The sequence below is a fragment of the Anolis sagrei genome, chromosome 1 (genome assembly GCF_037176765.1).
Source record: "Anolis sagrei isolate rAnoSag1 chromosome 1, rAnoSag1.mat, whole genome shotgun sequence".
NCBI lineage: Eukaryota > Metazoa > Chordata > Lepidosauria > Squamata > Dactyloidae > Anolis > Anolis sagrei.
In genome coordinates this window covers 174,630,745-174,648,995 of record NC_090021.1, presented here as the reverse complement: position 1 = coordinate 174,648,995, position 18,251 = coordinate 174,630,745, and the positions used below count along the sequence as shown (strand labels likewise).

The following is an 18,251-nucleotide window of genomic DNA, read 5'->3' as shown; positions in this document are numbered from 1 at the left end:
CATTTGTGTGGCAGACAATGGGCTTTTTGTTGTAAATATCCCAAAAAACAAGACCAAGGAAAACATATTAGAAGAGTTCAGCAAAGTCACAGGATTAGAGAAAAGGAGCCAAGGTTGTGAATAAATTTGTTGTGGTTGTTGGGAGTTCCATCAGCTTCTGGAGAAATATTTCTTCATTTAGACTTCCTCAGATTTGCTAGGTTAGTACTGCTTTTGTGATTCTTCTGCCTTGGTTCAGCTTGTGTATGTGCTAAACAAGGAGACATCACTTTTGCCACCTCTGTTAGAAATCAGAATTGGCAGAAAGATGGGACAGTTCCATCTTGTCTCCTGCATATGTCATCAGTTGGGAACCCCTCCCAACTATATCTGGGTGTGTGTGAATCATATCTGTCTATCTATATCTATGGCTGGATGGCTCTTTGTCAGGAGGACTTTGATTACATTTTCTTGCCCTGATGAAGGGAGCTGGATTGGATGGCCTTAAGTATTTTCTGTTGGTCATGGGGGTTCTGTGTGGGAAGTTTGCCCCGATTCTGTCGTTTGCGGGGTTTGGAATGCTTTTTGATTGTAGGTGAACTATAAATCCCAACAATTACAACTACCAAATGTCAAGATTCTATTTTCCCCATACTCCACCAGTGTTCACATTTGGGCATATTGAATATTTGTGCCAAGTTTGGTCCATATCCATTACTGAGTGCACCGTGCTCTCTGGATGTAGGTGAACTACAACTCCAAAACTCAAGATCAAATCCCACCAAATCTTTCCAGTATTTTCTGTTGGTCATGGGAGAATTGTGTGCCAAGTTTGGTTCATTTCCATCATTGGTGGGGTTCAGAATGTTCTTTGATTGTAGGTGAACTGTGAACTATAAATCCCAACAACTACAACTCCCAAATGACAAAATCAATTTTTTGAATGAAGGACATACATTTGGTTGTTAGGTGTCTTGTGTCAAAATTTGGTGTCAATTCCCCCAGTGGTTTTTGAGTTCTGTGAATATCGCAGACGAACATTACATTTTTATTTATATAGATTCTCCCTGTTTTCACACTGAGATCTTTCTTTCTTTCTTTACATTTATATGCCACCCTTCTCACTCCCAGGGGGACTCAGAGCAGCTTACAAGATATCTATCTATCTATCTATCTATCTATCTTACTCAGGCGATCCCTCATTTTCCGAGGATTGTCTTCCAGTGTTCTTGTGGGTCCGTATGTGGCTGTGGAGTCCTATTCTTGCTCTGCATCTTCTTCCGCAGTGAGGGCATCGGTTTCCAGGTGGAAGGCGGTCTCGGTCGGGGTTGGCTTGATGCACCTTCCCCTTGGCATGCTTCTCCCTTTCGCCATCCATTCGTGCCTCTTCAAATTCTGCAGCACTGCTGGCCACAGCTGACCTCCAGCTGGAGCGCTCAAGGGCAAGGGCTTCCAACCTCTCAGTGTTTATGCCAGAGTTTTTAAGGCTGGCTTTGAGCCCATCTTTCAATGCTGGTGGTCTTTGCTTCTTCTAGCACGCTGACGTTTGTCCGCCTGTCTTCCCAAGAGATTTGCAGGATTTTCTGCAATCGTTCCAGGAGTTGCATGTGACGTCTGTAGACAGTCTACGTCTCACGGGCATATAGCAGGGTTGGGAGGACAATAGTTCTATAAGCAAGCACCTTGGTATCCCTACGGATGTCCCGGTCCTCAAACACTCTCTGCTTCATTTCGAAAAATGCTGCGCTCACAGAGCTCAGGCGGTGTTGTATTTCGGTGTCGATGTTGACTTTGGTGGAGAGGTGGCTGCCAAGGTACCGCTACCTTGGCAGCCATCTGTTCATCTCTATATCTATCTCGCTATCTATCTTGTAAGCCGCTCTGAGTCCCCCTAGGTGGCATATAAATGTAAATAAATGTAAATAAATAAATAAATAAATAAGGGTGGCATATAAATGTAAATAAATAAATAAAGAGAACAGTGTGAAAACAATCCAAGACTTCAACGGGACTGCAGTTTTCCCAAGAATGTACAGGCCTGGGCTAGAGATCCCATTGATTCCCAGACATGACTCCTCACTTTCAGACATTGGAGAGGGGGAAACCCAAAAAAAAGAAAGCAAAGCAAGAGTGAGAAGCCCTCCTCCCGTCAAGCCTCCGCTCTTTTGTTCGCCCTGGAATGTGCCTCCTTGTGACGTCACCGGCGCGTCGCGGCCAATCAGCGAGCGCGGGCTGGTTCCAAAGGGGTGTCCCGCCGGGTCCCTCCTCCCTTTGAATGCAAGTTGGTCTCTTCTCCCCCCGAGATATAAAGCCCCGCGGCCCCAGCGCTCAGCCCTTGTTTCCCGCAGACGTGTGCGGTGTGCAGAAGAGGTGCCGAGGCAGAGCTTTCTTTCCAAGATGCCCAGCAGTCCGGCGTCGAGGCGGCTGCTCCCGTGCCTCCTGTTGGCCTTTTGCTTGGCCACGGGGGTCTGGACCACGCGGGCCCCCAAAGACAAGAGCAAGCGGCAAGCTCAGCAGCAGCAAATCGTCCAGCCCGCCCTCCCCGCCGCCCAGAACAAGCGTGAGTAGTGGGAGCCCCGGAGTAAAGCCAGGGAAGGGGACAAGAGGGGTTGGAGTCTCTGAATAGATCAAGTTAGAGCCTACAGTGGGCCCAATAGAGCTCAATCCCCCATTCTCTGCTTCTCAGTGGCTCCAACTCAGGATGCAAACTACAAGGAAGGAGATTCCATTTGAACTTTAGGAAGAACTTTCTGATTGTGAGCGCTGTTCAGCAGTGGAACTCTCCGCCGCGGATTGTGGTGGAGGCTTTTAAACAGAGGCTGGATGGCCATCTGTCGGGGGTGCTTTGAATGCAATATTCCTGCTTCTTGGCAGGGGGTTGGACTGGATGACCCATGAGGTCTCTTCCAACTCTTTGATTCTATGCTGGACTTCCTTCTGTAGGGTTTGTTCAGAAACCTTGCCTCTTGAGTTGGGCAGGCATGTAGCCCGGGGGGGGGGGGCTTGAGGGGCTTCAGCCCCCCCCCCCCCGAAATTCTCATGGTGGTTCGCAAAAAGGCCTTACTGGCGCATTATTTAAACTGTTATGTTTATTCATATCATGATCTGAACACCATACTCAATATATCCCATATGCATGGGGGTATTGGGGTAATGCTGGGGAAAGTGGAAGGCAAGAGGAAGAGGGGCCGACCAAGGGCAAGATGGATGGATGGCATCCTTGAAGTGACTGGGCTGACCTTGAAGGAGCTGGGGGTGGTGACGGCCGACAGGGAGCTCTGGCGTGGGCTGGTCCATGAGGTCATAAAGAGTCGGAGGCGACTGAACGAATGAACAACAATTGGGGTAATGATACAAAAGGTTTGCTAGGCTAGACCCTCTTTCACTCAGACTCAGCCCCCCCGAAACCCCCCTGAAAAAAATTCAGCCCCCCCTCCCCCCCGAAACAAAATCCTGGCTACGGGCCTGGAGTTGGGACTCCAACCCTGGTCTCTTACACTGCCTTATATCCCAGGGTCTGAACCCAGATATTTACTTATTTATCGCGCCAGAAGCAAATTGAGAATACAGTTAAATTGTATGAAAAACCACAAAGTTAAAAACTTAACTACTAAATGTCTTTTGACCACTTGTCGCTGTAAGAAAGTCCTCCATTGTGCGTGTGCACAGACCATAGAATCAAAGAGTTGGAAGAGACCTCATGGGCCATCCAGTCCAACCCCATTCTGCCAAGAAGCAGGAATATTGCATTCAAATCACCCCTGACAAATGGCCATCCAGCCTCTGTTTCAAAGAAGGAGTCTCCACCACACTCCGGGGCAGAGAGTTCCACTGCTGAATGGCTCTCACAGTCAGGAAGTTCTTCCTCATGTTCAGATGGAATCTCCTCTCTTGTAGTTTGAAGCCATTGTTCTGCGTCCTAGTCTCCAAGGAAGCAGAAAACAAGCTTGCTCCCTCCTCCATCACAGTCCGGGGGGCAGAGAGTTCCACTGCTGAACAGCTCTCACAGTCAGGAAGTTCTTCCTAATGTTCAGATAGAATCTCCATTGTAGTAAGTGGTCTGTGGGTTTGCGCCTCTCCACACTCGCATGCTGTGGACTTCACTTTGTGGGCCCATTTCTTAAGACTGACTCTGCATCTTGTGTACAATTCTGGGCACCACAGTTGAAGAGAGATATTGACAAGCTGGAGTGTGTCCAGAGGAGGGCGGCTAAAATGATCAAGGGTCTGGAGAACAAGCCCTATGAGGAGCGGCTTAAGGAGCTGGGCATGTTTAGCCTGAAGAAGAGAAGGTTGAGAGGAGATATGATAGCCATGCAGGCCCATAGCAAGGATTTCAATTCGAGGGGGGGGGGAGCTGAGTTTGTTTCAGGGAGGGGGGGGGCTGAGTCTGAGTGAAAGAGGGTCTACCCTAGCAAACGTTTTGTATTGTTACCCCAATACCAGAGCCCCCGGTGGCGCAGTGGGTTAAACCCCTGTGCAGGCAGGACTGAAGACCGACAGATCACACGTTCGAAACCAGTGAGAGGCGGATGAGCTCCCTCTATCAGCTCCAGCTCCTCATGCGGGGACATGAGGGAAGCCTCCCACAAGGATGATAAAAACATCAAATCATCCAGGTGTCCCCTGGGCAACGTCTTTGCAGACGGCCAATTCTCTCACACCAGGAGTCACTCCTGACACGACGAGAAAAACAAAAACAAAACAAAACCCAATACCCCATGCATATGGGATATATTGAGTATGGTGATCAGATCATGATATGAATAACCATAACAGTTTAAATAATGCACCAGTAAGGCCTTTTCGCAAACCACCATGAGAGTTTCGGGGGGGGGGGCTGAAGCCCCTCAATATGTGAGAGGAAGCCTTAGGGAGGAGGGAGCAAGCTTGTTTTCTGCTGCCCCGGAGATTAGGATGCAATGGAGCAATGGCTTCAAACTACAAGAAAGGAGATTTCATATGAACATTAGGACAAACTTCCTGACTGTGAGAGCTGTTCAGCAGTGGAACTCTCTGCCCTGGAGTGTGGTAGAGGTTCCTTCTTTGGAGGCTTTTAACAGAGTCTGGATGGCCATCTGTCGGGAGTGCTTTGAATGCAATTTTCCTGCTTTGCAGGGAGTTGGACTGGATGGCCCATGAGGTCTCTTCCAACTCTTTGATTATATGATTCTAGTGTCTTCCAAGTCACCCAGTCTTCTATGTGTCCAGGAGGAAGTTTCTCATCTGGACTCAGCCATTGATTGAGGTTCCAGGTTTTTGCCTGCCACTTTTAGACTTTTGCTTACTGAGGGGTTCCTGAGAAGATCTCTGCAGATCCTGGGGCCCTTCCACACAGCCATATAACCCAGAATATCAAGGCAGAAAATCCTACAATATCTGCTTTCAACTGGGTTGTCTGAATCCACACTACCACGTTCAGCAGTGGAACTCTCTGTCCTGAAGTGCGGTGGGGGCTCCTTCTTTGGAGGTTTTTAAACAGAGGCTAGATGGCCATCTGTCAGGGGTGCTTTGAATGCAATATTCCTGCTTCTTGGCAGAAGGTTGGACTGGATGGGCCCATGAGGTCTTTTCCAACTCTATGATTCTATGATTCTATACCATGTATTCCAGTTGAAAGCAGATAATGTGGGAGTTTATTCAGCTGTGTGGAAGGGGCCCAGCAAAGCTATTTTCAAGCTGATACTCGAACAGGGAATGGGCCGGAGATGTCACTGCCTTGGTCCTTTCATTGCTGGCTGCTACTTCCTAACTGATATCAGGTGGTGCAATACCAGCTAAACAGTATAATTTCTCCAGTGGTGTGGGGCGTAGACATCCTTTGATAACGTGACATGTCTCATTAAGAACCACATCCACTGTTTTAATGTGGTGAGATGCATTCTACCCGGGGATGCATATTCAGCAGCAGAGTGGCAAAGCACAAGGGCAGAGGTCTTCACTGTATCTGGTTGTGATCCCCAGGTTGTGCTAGCCAGCTTTTGAAATGGGTTGTCTGAGTCCACACTGCCATATAATCCAGTTCAATGTGGATTTTGCAGAGCTGTATGGAAGTGGCTTGGAATCAGTTCCTGGGGTATAGGGTAGTATAGATCCAGCCAAACTTTGCTTCCTCAACCTCTCCCACTTGAAATGCATTCAAAAGATCAGCATTTGCAAAGCTTGCTATCCAGGCTGATTTTTCTTTTTATGAAGCAGTGTCTTCAGAGTCCACTGTACTTTGTTACTAATAGATTTATGTGAATGTCTAGGTGGCGTTTAGAAACCTTTGTCCTTGCAATTTTTTTGTGAGCTAAATTGACCCCATTTGCAGTCGGGACTCACAATTTGAGAAGTAGTGTCCTAGAATCCTGGCTCACCATTTAACCATGGTGTCTCCAAGAATGAGCCCCAATAGGCAGCTAAAGCCATTTTCTTTCCACCAAAAATGTTTTAGAGCTACAAGTTGTTCAGACCAGGCTTATTTTGTGCAAAACTTACATATGGTGTTCAGAAATCAAAGTCCTGGTCCAACGGTCAAACACATGGCAAAACAAAAGGGGAGGGAAAAAGCAACACCTCTGTTTTAGGGGATTAGCCAACCTGTCCTGCTGTGTAAATATGCTTCTTCCTGAAGGTTTTAACAACTCAGGAGAACATCTTCAGCATTCCTTACATTCTCAATTTACACTTGGGGCTCCCAATGACTCCTGTGGTCCTTAGTGTGCATTAGTTGCAGTTGCCAGCCTTGTGTGAATGGGCTGTTGAAAGATGTCTGGAAGCTCTAATGTCCCTCCGCTTGCATTTGTTTGGCTCAGCCCTGTGACTAAACTCCCCCAACTTTGGCAAACTTATTTCGCTAACCTTCCCCAAGATGCAGTATTTTTTTCAGCAACTTGTGGAGATTTATTTATGTATTTAAAACATTTATATTCGGCCCTTCTCACCCCGAAGGGGACTCAAGGCGGAGCACAGCATATACACGGCAAACATTCAATGCCGGGACACAGATTCACATACAATACATAAACAATAAAAAACATTTATCAGAATATTAAAATACACCATTTAAAACCGTCCTAGTCATCTGCGTCAAATCATTGGCCTGGTCATATTTCCTATTGCCGCTTTATTGCCCTGTCCCGAAAGCTTGGTCCCACACCCAAGTTTTTACCACCCTTCTAAAGGACAGGAGTGAAGGGGCCGACCTGATCTCACCAGGAAGGGAGTTCCATAGCCCGGGAGCAATCACCGAGAAGGCCCTGTCTCTTGTCCCCACCAATCGTGCCTGTGACAATGGCGGGACGGAGATCAGGGCCTCCCCGGAGTGCGATGGTTCATAGGGGGAGATGCGTTCGGACAGGTAATTTGGGCCAGTGCTGTTTATGGCTTTATAGGCCAAAGCTAGCACTTTGAATTGTGCCCAGTAGCAAACTGGCAGTCAGTGGAGCTGGCGTAACATGGGAGTTGTATGCTCCCTGTATGCCGCCCCAGTTATTAACCTGGCTGCCTCTTGTTGGACTATTTGAAGCTTCTAAGCAGTCTTCAAAGGCAACCCCACGTAGAGTGTGTTGCAGTAGTCTATCCTAGATGTAACGAGAGCGTGGTCCACCATGGCCAAGTCTGACTTCCCAAGGTAGGTTGGGATGCAGCTTAACCTGGGGCAGTGGGGAGAGAATTCTTTGGGCTTTTCCTAAATGGGTCAGGATAGAAAAGAATGAATCACTGAGGTCCCTTCTGCACTGCTATATAATCCAAATCATTGAATTTCCACATTATCTGCTTTGAACTGGATTGTAGGAGTCTACACTGCCATATAATCCAGCTCAAAGCAGATAATCTGATTTTATATGGTATTGTAGAAGGGGGCTGAGTCTAGAATGTTAAAAGGAGAAGAATCCCCTGGAAAGAAACAAGCACAAATTCTGGGTTGTTGTAGGTTTTTTCGGGCTATATGGCCATGGTCTAGAGGCATTCTCTCCTGACGTTTCGCCTGCATCTCTGGCAAGCATCGTCAGAGGTAGTGAGGTGAAACACAAATTCTGATTGAGAATAGAAACACTTGCAGCAGTGTTTCCTCAAGAACTTGTATTAAACCAGCAAAGCAGAAGGCATGGGATGCGAAAGGAGTCTTTTCTGTTATTGAGGCCCCTTCTAGGTAAAGGTAAAGGTTTCCCCCTGACATGAAGTCCAGTCGTGTCCAACTCTGGGGGGTGGTGCTCATCTCCATTTCTTAGCCGAAGAGCTGGCGCTGTCTGTAGACACCTCCAAGGTCATGTGGCCGGCATAACTGCATGGAGCACCGTTACCTTCCTGCCGGAGCGGTACCTGTTGATCTACTCACATATGCATGTTTTCGAACTGCTAGGTTGGCAGAAGCTGACAGCGGAAGGTCACTCCGCTCCCCGGATTTGAACCTGCGACCTTTCGGTCAACAAGCTCAGCATCTCAGTACTTTAACCCACTGCACCACTGGGGGCTCCTTCTACACTACCTTATAAAATCTAAATTACCTGCTTTGGGCTGGATTATATGTTGGTGTAGACCAGGGGTCCACAAACTTTTCAAACAGAGGGCCAGGTTTCAGTCCCTCAAATTGTTGGAGGGCCGGATTATAATTTGAAAAAAACATAAATGAATTCCTATGCACACTGCACATATCTTATTGGTAGTGCAAAAATCACTTAAAATTATAATTAAACAATAATTAAAATGAAGAACAATTTTAAGAAATATAAACTTATTATTTCAATGAGAAGTGTGGGCCTACTTTTGGCTGATGAGATAGGATTGTTGTTGTTGTTGTTGTGTGATTTCAAGTCGTTTCAGACTTAGGTTGACTCTGAGCGAGGGCCGGGTAAATTACCTTGGAGGGCCGTATATCTGGCCCCCGGGCCTTAGTTTGAGGTGTAGACTCATATAATCCAGTTTAAATCAGATAATGTGGATTATCTGATTTGATAATCTGGATGATATGGCAGTGTAGAAGGGGCCTGAGATCTCTAAAATGACAAAATAGTTTTTCTTAGGGAGTTGTATGGCAGAGTGATTTCATCACCTTTTCACACTACTGAATTACAGCACTCTGCATTTTTAACAGCCATGGCAATTTCCTAGGGAATCCTGGGATTGTTAATTGAGGATGGGCCTCTGGAAGCCTCAGCTAAATAATTCTCTCTGTTTGTTTCCAACCAAACTATATGAACCCAAGTAAGATCCCATAGGAGGAAGGTATAGCAGTTAAAAGGGGGATCATATACGATTGAGTAGTGTGAAAGGGCCTCTGGGGTGGAGAGGGGCAGGAGACATCCAGTTATTTGTGGTTCTTTTTATCTCCCACCACCTCCCCCTTTGAAGCTCAGAATAATGAATAACATCCTGATTTACCTTCCAGACAACTTCCCATTCACACCAAGACCAACTTAATTGAGCTCAGCAAGACTTGACTCGGAGTCAACATACTTAGGAGATTGTCTTGCAGGCAGAGCAAATTGGTGGTGGGCAGATCATTGCCCACCAGGAAATCAGGAGACACTTACTTCTTGGGAGGAGAGCAATGACCAATCTTGATAAAATAGTGAAGAGTAGAGACATCACATTGGCAAAAAAGATCTGCATAGTCAAAGCAATGGTATTCCCCGTAGTAACCTACGGATGTGAGAGCTGGACCATAGGGAAGGCTGAGTGAAGGAAGATAGATGCTTTTGAACTGTGGTGCTGGAGGAAAGTTCTGAGAGTGCCTTGGACCGCGAGAAGATCCAACCAGTCCATACTTCAGGAAATAAAGGCCGACTGCTCACTGGAGGGAAGAATAGTAGAGGCCAAGATGAAGTACTTTGGCCACATCATGAGAAGAAAGGAAAGCTTAGAGAAGACAAGGATGCTGGGGAAAAGGGAAGGAAAAAGGAAGAGGGGCCTACCAAGGGCAAGATGGATGGATGGTATCCTTGAAGTGACTGGATTGACCTTGAAGGAGCTGGGGGTGGTGACGACCGACAGGGAGCTCTGGCGTGGACTGGTCCATAAAGTCATGAAGAGTCGGAAACAAGTGAACGAATGAACAAAAGATGCTTGATCCATTTAGGCTGTCACAAAGATCCTTCAGGATTTTAGGAAGGGTTCCTTTCTAGTCCTTCTCTGGTCTTCTGCCCAGGTTTTAACCAGAACCAATCTTACTTAACATCTGAAAGCAGAAGACTCTGTGTGTTTTCACCATCCAATTTACCATGATAGATATCTTGGTACATCTCAATTTTATTTTTCCCCTCCCTTTGAAGGTAGTGAAAGAGATAATATAGTCACATATTGGTTCCCTCTTTAAGGGCCTTTAGAGGACTCTGGATCCAGTGGATGTAGGGCTGCTCCCAGTCTCGGGAATATTCTGCTTGGCAGGAATTACCAACAATTATGCTTCTGTGCATGGAGATATTTCTGGATATTAACTGCGGATCTTTGTGGGCAGCATGCTGTCCTTTTTGGCAAAATTTCACTCCTCTGAAGGGGAGCATTATTTGCTTTATCTACCCCTGCCTTTCAGATGGCCTTCAGAGATTGTGCTCTCCATTCATTACACTATGTAACGATTTTTATTCCTGGGTTGTAAATGTCATTTTGTAATTAGTTCTATCATAAAAACATGGAACAAGTTTATTAAACTGCAAAAACTTTGTTTTTGTGGGACATCCTACAGCATATTTTGATCTTGTTTTTCAATGAATATCTCACGTGTGGCCCTTCCACACAGCTATATAACCCAGAATATCAAGGCAGAAAAATCCCACAATATCTGCTTTGAACTGGGTTATCTGAGTCCACACTGCCATATATTCCAGTTCAAAGCGGATAACGTGGGATTTTATTCAGCTGTGTAGGCTCAACAATAGAATCATAGAGTTGGAAGAGACCTCATGGGCCATCCAGTCCAACCCCCTTCCAAGAAGCAGGAATATTGCTTTCAAAGCACCCCTGACAGATGGCCATCCAGCCTCTGTTTAAAAGCCTCCAAAGAAGGAGCCTCCACCACACTCCGGGGCAGAGAGTTCCACTGCTGAACAGCCCTTTTGTGGCAGCCACAAAAACAAAGTTTCTGGAATATCACAACTATTTTCTAATTAAGTACTCCACAATTAAACAGGAATAACACTTTCAAACCAGGAACATATTTTCCCCCTAATTTTGTTCCATAGTTTCCTAGTTCCAATAGACCTCACTACCGCTGAGGATGCTTGCCATAGATGCAGGCGAAACGTCAGGAGAGAATGCCTCTGGAACATGGCCATATAGCCCGAAAAAACCTACAACAACCCAGTGATTCCGGCCATGAAAGCCTTCAACAATACATTGTTCCATAGTGTTATTTAATCGAAGTCTCTCCATGTTGTAGTTCATGCAATTCCTGGGTAAAAAGGAGTGCTGCCTAGTTGATTGTTCCATGAGTTCAAATCAATGAAACCCAGAAGTTCTCTTGAAGCCTAATCGCAAACGTCTGGTTTTGAAGCGGACACACATTTTTTCACTATACAATTCAGCCTGCTTAAGAGTCAAGGGAGGAGCCTGTAAAGTTAACAGATTTCAGTTTGGCTCTGTGGAGCAAGACTACTTAGTTAAAAGCAAGGGCCTGCTACAAAATTAAGTGTGCTGTACCGAATGCCAAGTGCCCAGATGTTTCCAAAAACCATTACTCCATTTTGTAATGTTTATACATGAAATGGAAAGTAACTATTTGCTATTAGGCTAATAGCCGTAAATATTCAAAATCTCCAAATCATACATATCATATTTAGAATGTTTGACTTATAATGTCCCCTTTTTTGCCTTCATTTGAGTAGGTAAAAGCAGTGTGTTTGCTGAAAGTCCATGAGTTACCATCTGGGAGAAAATGTTTGCATCAAATCCCAATTTCATTGTAGCACAAGTTTTCTTTTAAAGTGATACACATCTGCAGATAAATTACAAACAAACCCGAATGAAGTTGTTTAAAAAACAGTGGCAGGACTATTCATGTAAAGTTAATACTGGAGAAAGCGTTTGGAAGCATATCATTGGAAAGCAAGTTCTACCTTGGCAAGGATAACTCTGCCTTAGCGACAGAGCCAAAGCTTTTCCCCCTCCGCAATCCTTTAGGTCTTACATTAAACTTTGGATCAGGCTTCCCCGGCTGAGCAATGTTTTCCATCTGTTAAGCTGTTGCTCCAGAATTTGAAACCTCCAGCAGTTCAGTCCCTCTTTACTTAAAACATGGTGGAAAAGGAGATGGACGGGACTGTATTAAAATCCAGCCAGTCCTAATTTTCGTGCACCTAAACTCTGTCTTTTTCCATATAAGATTCAGAATGCAGGGTCTGGAGCTAATCTGTATTCCATGCATTCCGAAGCCCCCTCCCCTCCTTCCTGCTTCCTTGAAAAAACATTTTGTGGTCCAGACAAGTAAATTAATCCATCCCTCCCTTTTTCTTTCTCAGCGGGATGCTATGACAATGGCCAACACTATCAGATAAACCAGCAGTGGGAGCGTATTTACCTGGGGAATACTCTGGTTTGTACCTGCTATGGGGGGAGCAGAGGATTCAACTGCGAAAGCAAGCCTGAAGGTGAGTTGGAAACCAGGGGGAGATGGAGTGGGGCAGGAGGAAGAGTACATTTGCATGTATAGAACTACCCTGTTTGTAAATCTCAGAAAATGTAGACTGTCCTGAACCCATTTCTCCTTCCTTCACTGGAGTACTTCACTTTATTGGCTATTGTTTGCCTTCAAGTAATTTTCAACTGATGGTGATTGTTCCGTCTTCCAGGAGCTTGGTTTGCATTGCCCCTTAGTTGCATTATTATTATTATTATCTTTATTTGTACCCCGCTAACATCTCCCGAAGAACTCGGTGCGGCTTACAAAGGCCAAGGCCCTCAATAAAATAACAACATAACAAATACAACAATAAAACTCATAAAGCAAACCAATAAACATTAAAGCAATAACAGTAAAGCATCAAAACAATACATCATGACACATTTAAAACTAGGGCCGGGCCAAATGTAATGACTAAAATTAAAGTGCTGGACATGACAGGTGAAATGTAAGAATTTTAGGGTAGGTGCGATGTGCAGACAATCTTAAATCTCTAGTAAAGTGCGTTTAGGACATGATTCTGGGAGTTTCCTATTCTGGAAAGGCACACTGGAACAGCCAGGTCTTCAAGCTCTTTCTAAAGACTGCCAACGTTGTGGCTTGTCTGATGTCCTTGGGGGAGAGAGTTCCAGAGTCGGGGGGCTGCCACAGAGAAGGCCCTGTCCCTCGTCCCCACCAAACACGCTTGTGACGCAGGTGGAATCGTGAGCAGGGCCTCTCCAGATGAACGGAGGGATCATGTGGGTTCATATACGGAGATGTGGTCACGCAGGTAGGCGGGTCCCAAACCGTTTAGGGCTTTGTAGGTGAGCACCTGCACCTTGAATTGGGACCGGATAATGAATGGCAGCCAATGGAGCTCCTTAAACAGGAGGGTTGACCTCTCTCTGTAAGGAGCATGAAATAGCATGCTTTTGCATTTCCCCCAGGGTTGCTACAGTCTCAGCAGCACCCTCAATGTTAACCGTTAACAGGGGCTTAAAGCCAGCCTGCAAAGCCGTTTGCTGTTATTGGCTTTAAAAAGTATCTCTTTGGTCCAGAGACCGCCCTTTTTCCTGGGGATGAGATCTCCATTTTGGAGAAGCTCTCCTGCCTTCTCCAGTTTAGAAAAAGCCTCAGATGTGCTTGTGGTCAAGCTAGGCAGCTCAGACAGGCCATCGTGAGTACTTACCTTCTTGCCTTTGAAACTGGTGCTGAGCTCAGATAGGGGAAGACCTGCTCTTTCTAAAGGTAGCAGCTCAGCACTGGGGCAGAGAATATCCCAGGATTTCTCTGCCATTGGGAGAGGCTCAATTACTTCATCCCCAAGCTAGCTTTGAGTTTAGATAGGGAAATACCTGCTCTTTCTAATAATAGCAGCTCAGGGCTAGGGTAAAGAATCCCAGGATTTTTCTGCCATTGGGGGAAGTTAACTCAGCAGCTGAAGGAAAAAGGAAGGAAGGAACATCTACATGATTTTACACGTTGACTGTTTGTGTATGTAACTTTGAAAAGCTGTGCCAAGTCTGCCAAGGACTTTGAGAAATAAATATTCTGCTTGATGTTCAACTCTGGAGTGGCCTGAGTTGCTGGGAATCCTAAGCTACTAAGTAAGGCACCCACAGCTCACCCAGATAAAGAGAGAAGCACATCTTAGTTTTAACTTTATAGTGTCTGGGTGTGATGGCACAGTGATCCTATGTTATTTATTTATTTATTTATTATCCTACCCTTCTCCCCACAAGGGGACTCAGGGCGGCCTTACATAAGCATCCAGTGATGCAATCCACATCTATATAAATAAAAATGCTATGTTCGTTTGTGGGATTAACAGAACTCAAAAACCACTGGATGAATTGACACCAAATTTGGACACAATTAGTCCAACAAATGCCCATCACTCATAAAAACACAGCAGAAGGGATTTTAAAAGCCAAAAAACAAAAATTACATTACAACTCATGCACAAAACCACATATATACACAAACATACACACACTCATATATATATACACACAAAACACACATCATCCACATTATCTGCTTTGAACTGGATTATATGAGTCTACGCTGCCATATATTTATTTTATTTATTTATTTACAGCATTTCTACCCCACCCTTCTCAACCCCTGGGGGGGACTTCAAAGTAGACAATCTGGATTTTATATGGGAGTGTAGAAGGGGCGTTAAATGAGAAGAAACCTTGCTGTGTAGAGAAGTTCTACATGAACTCTTATGCAAGGTTCTGAAAGCAAACAGGACAGTACAAACAGATACGAAGAATGAACTCTTCCTGTTGCAAAACATGTTACTGATTAATTTTGATATGATAAAGATTTCTAAAAAACCCTTTTAGAACAAAAAAGGCCTCACAGAGCAGAGGTTAATAAAATAAAACCAATGAATAGTTTTCAGCACAGACTAAAATAACAAATCAAAAAATTATGTTAAATTAGAAGCAAAAATTGGAAGAAAGGCAGCATGGCAACAGTTAGCAGTTATCTGTGATCTGTTAGCAGATCATTCCAAAAATATAACATTAAAAATTGCCACATTTGCAGTTGCAGTCCAAAAAATCCGAGCTAAATTAGTAAAGTCCATAGCGGAGGCTAGAAATGGAAATGGAGATAGTTTGGGATGGTACAAATCCGACATTTGTTATTGTTATCATGTCACTGCTACTATAATTTTAAAGAGCCAGTATATGTAATAAGTTTTAATATTTATATTGGAAATTGCTTAATGTACATATTTTTTGTACTTTTAAAGGTTGTATATTATGTGATGTCATGGCCTATGGCTGGTACAATAAACAATTCATTCAAAATTAATCAAATGCAAATGGAGATTTATAAGACTAAGGAAAAAGAGTTCTATATACTTCTAATCTTTCAGTTATAAGGATCTAGACCAGGGGGTCCTCAAACTTTGTAAACAGAGGGCCAGGTCATAGTCCCCCAAATTGTTGGAGGGCCAGATTATAATTTGAAAAAAAAATGAATGAATTCATATGCACACTGCACATATCTTATTTGTAGTGCAAAAAACACTTAAAAACAATACAACAATTAAAATGAAGAACAACTTTAACAAATATAAATTTATTAGTATTTCAATGGGAAGTGTGGCCCTGCTTTTGGCTAATGAGATAGGATTGTTGTTGTTGTGTGCTTTCAAGTCATTTCAGACTTAGGTTGACCCTGAGCGAGGGCCGGGTAAATGACCTCGGAGGGCTGTATCTGGCCCCCGGGCCTTCGTTTTAGGATCCCTGATCTAGACATTTATCCCTTCTTCAATCAGTCAGTCATTGCCATTGGCACTACTAACATTACCACTAAAGTCCTTGGAGAACGACTATATGATTCATACAACATTTTAAAACAAAACTGAGCAAATGTGGCTCATGAGCTGCATGCAGCTCGCAAACCCATTAATGTGGCATCCAGTTTCCTCCAGCAAAATTTCAGGGCTTCCAGAGAACAGTCAGTTGCTTGACACAAACAATCAGTATAAGTGGAGGAAAGAAATACATCCGTTTTTTCCACTGTGTCTTTCATACCTTGCTTCCTCTCTCCCCCTCTTGTTCCCATTTGTATTTTTTCTTTCTCTGGTGATACCCAACATACAGTATGACTCTCTTATTCACAGATTTGATAGCCATGGTTTCCACTCCAAAAATGTATGGGCCCAAGTATAATAACAATATAGCTAAACTGTGGAATTAAAGCAATTTGAGATCACTTTTAACAGCCGTGACCCACTGCTATGGAATCCTAGGAGTTATAATTTTATAAGGTCTTTAGCCCTCTCTGCCAAAGAGTGCTGATACCTCACTACAACTCCATAGCATTGAGTCATGGCAGAATAAAGTGCTGATAAACTCCATTAATTACAGTCTCAGTGCACTGATCATGGGTGAGAAGGGTGGGGTAGAAATATAGGAAATAAATAAATTCTACAAGTTGAGTATTCTGCTTTGGTGACATCATTTTTTTCTTCCCTTTCAGCGGAAGAGACCTGTTTTGACAAATACACTGGAGCTACTTACCGAGTAGGGGAGACCTATGAGCGACCCAAGGACTCCATGATTTGGGACTGTACCTGCATTGGGGCTGGTCGTGGCAGAATCAGTTGCACAATTGCAAGTAGGTATTGGAAAGAGAGGTGTCTGAACTTGTAAATTATTTAATCACCTTGCTGGCACCTTCCTGTCACCACATGGCAGATAATGGTGCAGTATTCTATGCAATTTTTCAGCAGAGGTGGCTTCCATGACAGTGCAATTATGACTTTATTTGAGATTTCAGTCCAGTTTTTAAAGGAGCTCTCCAGGATGCCACACCCAAATGCTAAATATGTTCAGGACCTTGGATAACTCCTTTAACATTAGTCCAAACGGGGAATGGATTAAGTGCCCTATTGATGCCACCCCTTTCTCTGTGACAAAGTTTCATACAAGGGTCACCCATATCCTCTGCAGGAAAGGACCCAAATTTTTCTTACACAGCTATACATTTACCTGTGGAAGTGGTTGAACATTTTATCTGCTGACACAATGCCCACATTTAGGTCAAATGTAGTTTCTCATGCACCACTGCTAACCTTGTCTATGTACATTGGACTGCACATCCAGTTGTGTGATGTGTAGGATTGTGTAGCACAATCAGTGCAGGACTATAATCTATATAAATAAAAATGTAATGTTTGTTTGTGATACCATCAGAACTCAAAAACCACTGGGGGAATTGGCACCAAATTTGGACACAAGACACCTAACAACCCAATGTATGTCCTCAATTCAAAAAAATGATTTTGTCATTTGGGAGTTGTAGTTGCTGGGATTTATAGTTCACCTACAATTAAAGAGCATTCTGAACTCCACCAATGATGGCATTGAACCAAGCATGGCATACAAAATGACCAACAGAAAACACTAGAAGGGTTTGTTGGGCATTGACCTTGAGTTTGGGAGTTCTAGTTCACCTACATCAAGAGAGCACTGTGGATTCAAACAAGGATGAATCTGGATCAAACTTGGCACAAATACTCCATATGCACAAATGTGAACTCGGATGGAGTTTGGGGGAAATAGAACCTGACATTTGGGAGTTGTAGTTACTGGGATTTATAGTTTACCTACAATTAAAGAGCATTCTGAAACCCCACCAACGACAGAATTGGGGCAAACTTCCCACACAGAATCCCCATGACCAACAGAAAATATTTAAGGCCACCCAGTCCAACTCCCTTCACCAGGGCAAGAAAACGTAATCAAAGCCCTCCTGACAAAGAGCCATCCAGCCATAGATATAGATCAATCAATATGATTCACACACACGGAGTATAGTATAGATTTGAAAGGGACCCCTAAAGAAAACAATTATATGTTGCATGTTCCAAAGTAGGCAAACCAGACAATCTCGACATCAATATTGACAAAGAAACAGCAAGAAGTGCTGTTTACCCACAAGCATAAAGACATTACATATATTAGAAACCAACACTTTCTCATCACTTTATTTTCCAGATCACCAGACTGGGCCACAGCAACGCGTGGCAGGGGATGGCTAGTAATAGTAATAAAAACTTTATTTATATACTGCTCCATTTCACCGAGGGGACTCAGAGCAGTTCCCAGATAACATCAGAAAACATACAAAGTAAAAACAACATAACCATATGATTAACAAA

At 44.1% G+C, this 18,251-nt stretch overlaps 1 protein-coding gene across 5 annotated transcripts in view; it reads left to right on the top strand.

Annotated features, from left to right (window-relative positions):
* The first annotated feature begins 2,175 nt into the window (after positions 1–2,175).
* The window catches only part of FN1 (fibronectin 1), a 133,930-nt gene continuing 117,854 nt past the window's right edge, over positions 2,176–18,251 (top strand). For 4 of the 5 annotated variants that reach the window (XM_060781432.2, XM_060781424.2, XM_060781416.2 and 1 more), the window contains exons 1-3: positions 2,176–2,539; positions 12,420–12,548; positions 16,568–16,705. In XM_060781432.2, the coding sequence (XP_060637415.2) occupies positions 2,377–2,539; positions 12,420–12,548; positions 16,568–16,705 (430 nt within the window). In that variant the 5' untranslated portion in view covers positions 2,176–2,376. The remainder of the gene's footprint in view (positions 2,540–12,419; positions 12,549–16,567; positions 16,706–18,251) is intronic. The other variant, XM_060781396.2, reaches the window with a different exon arrangement.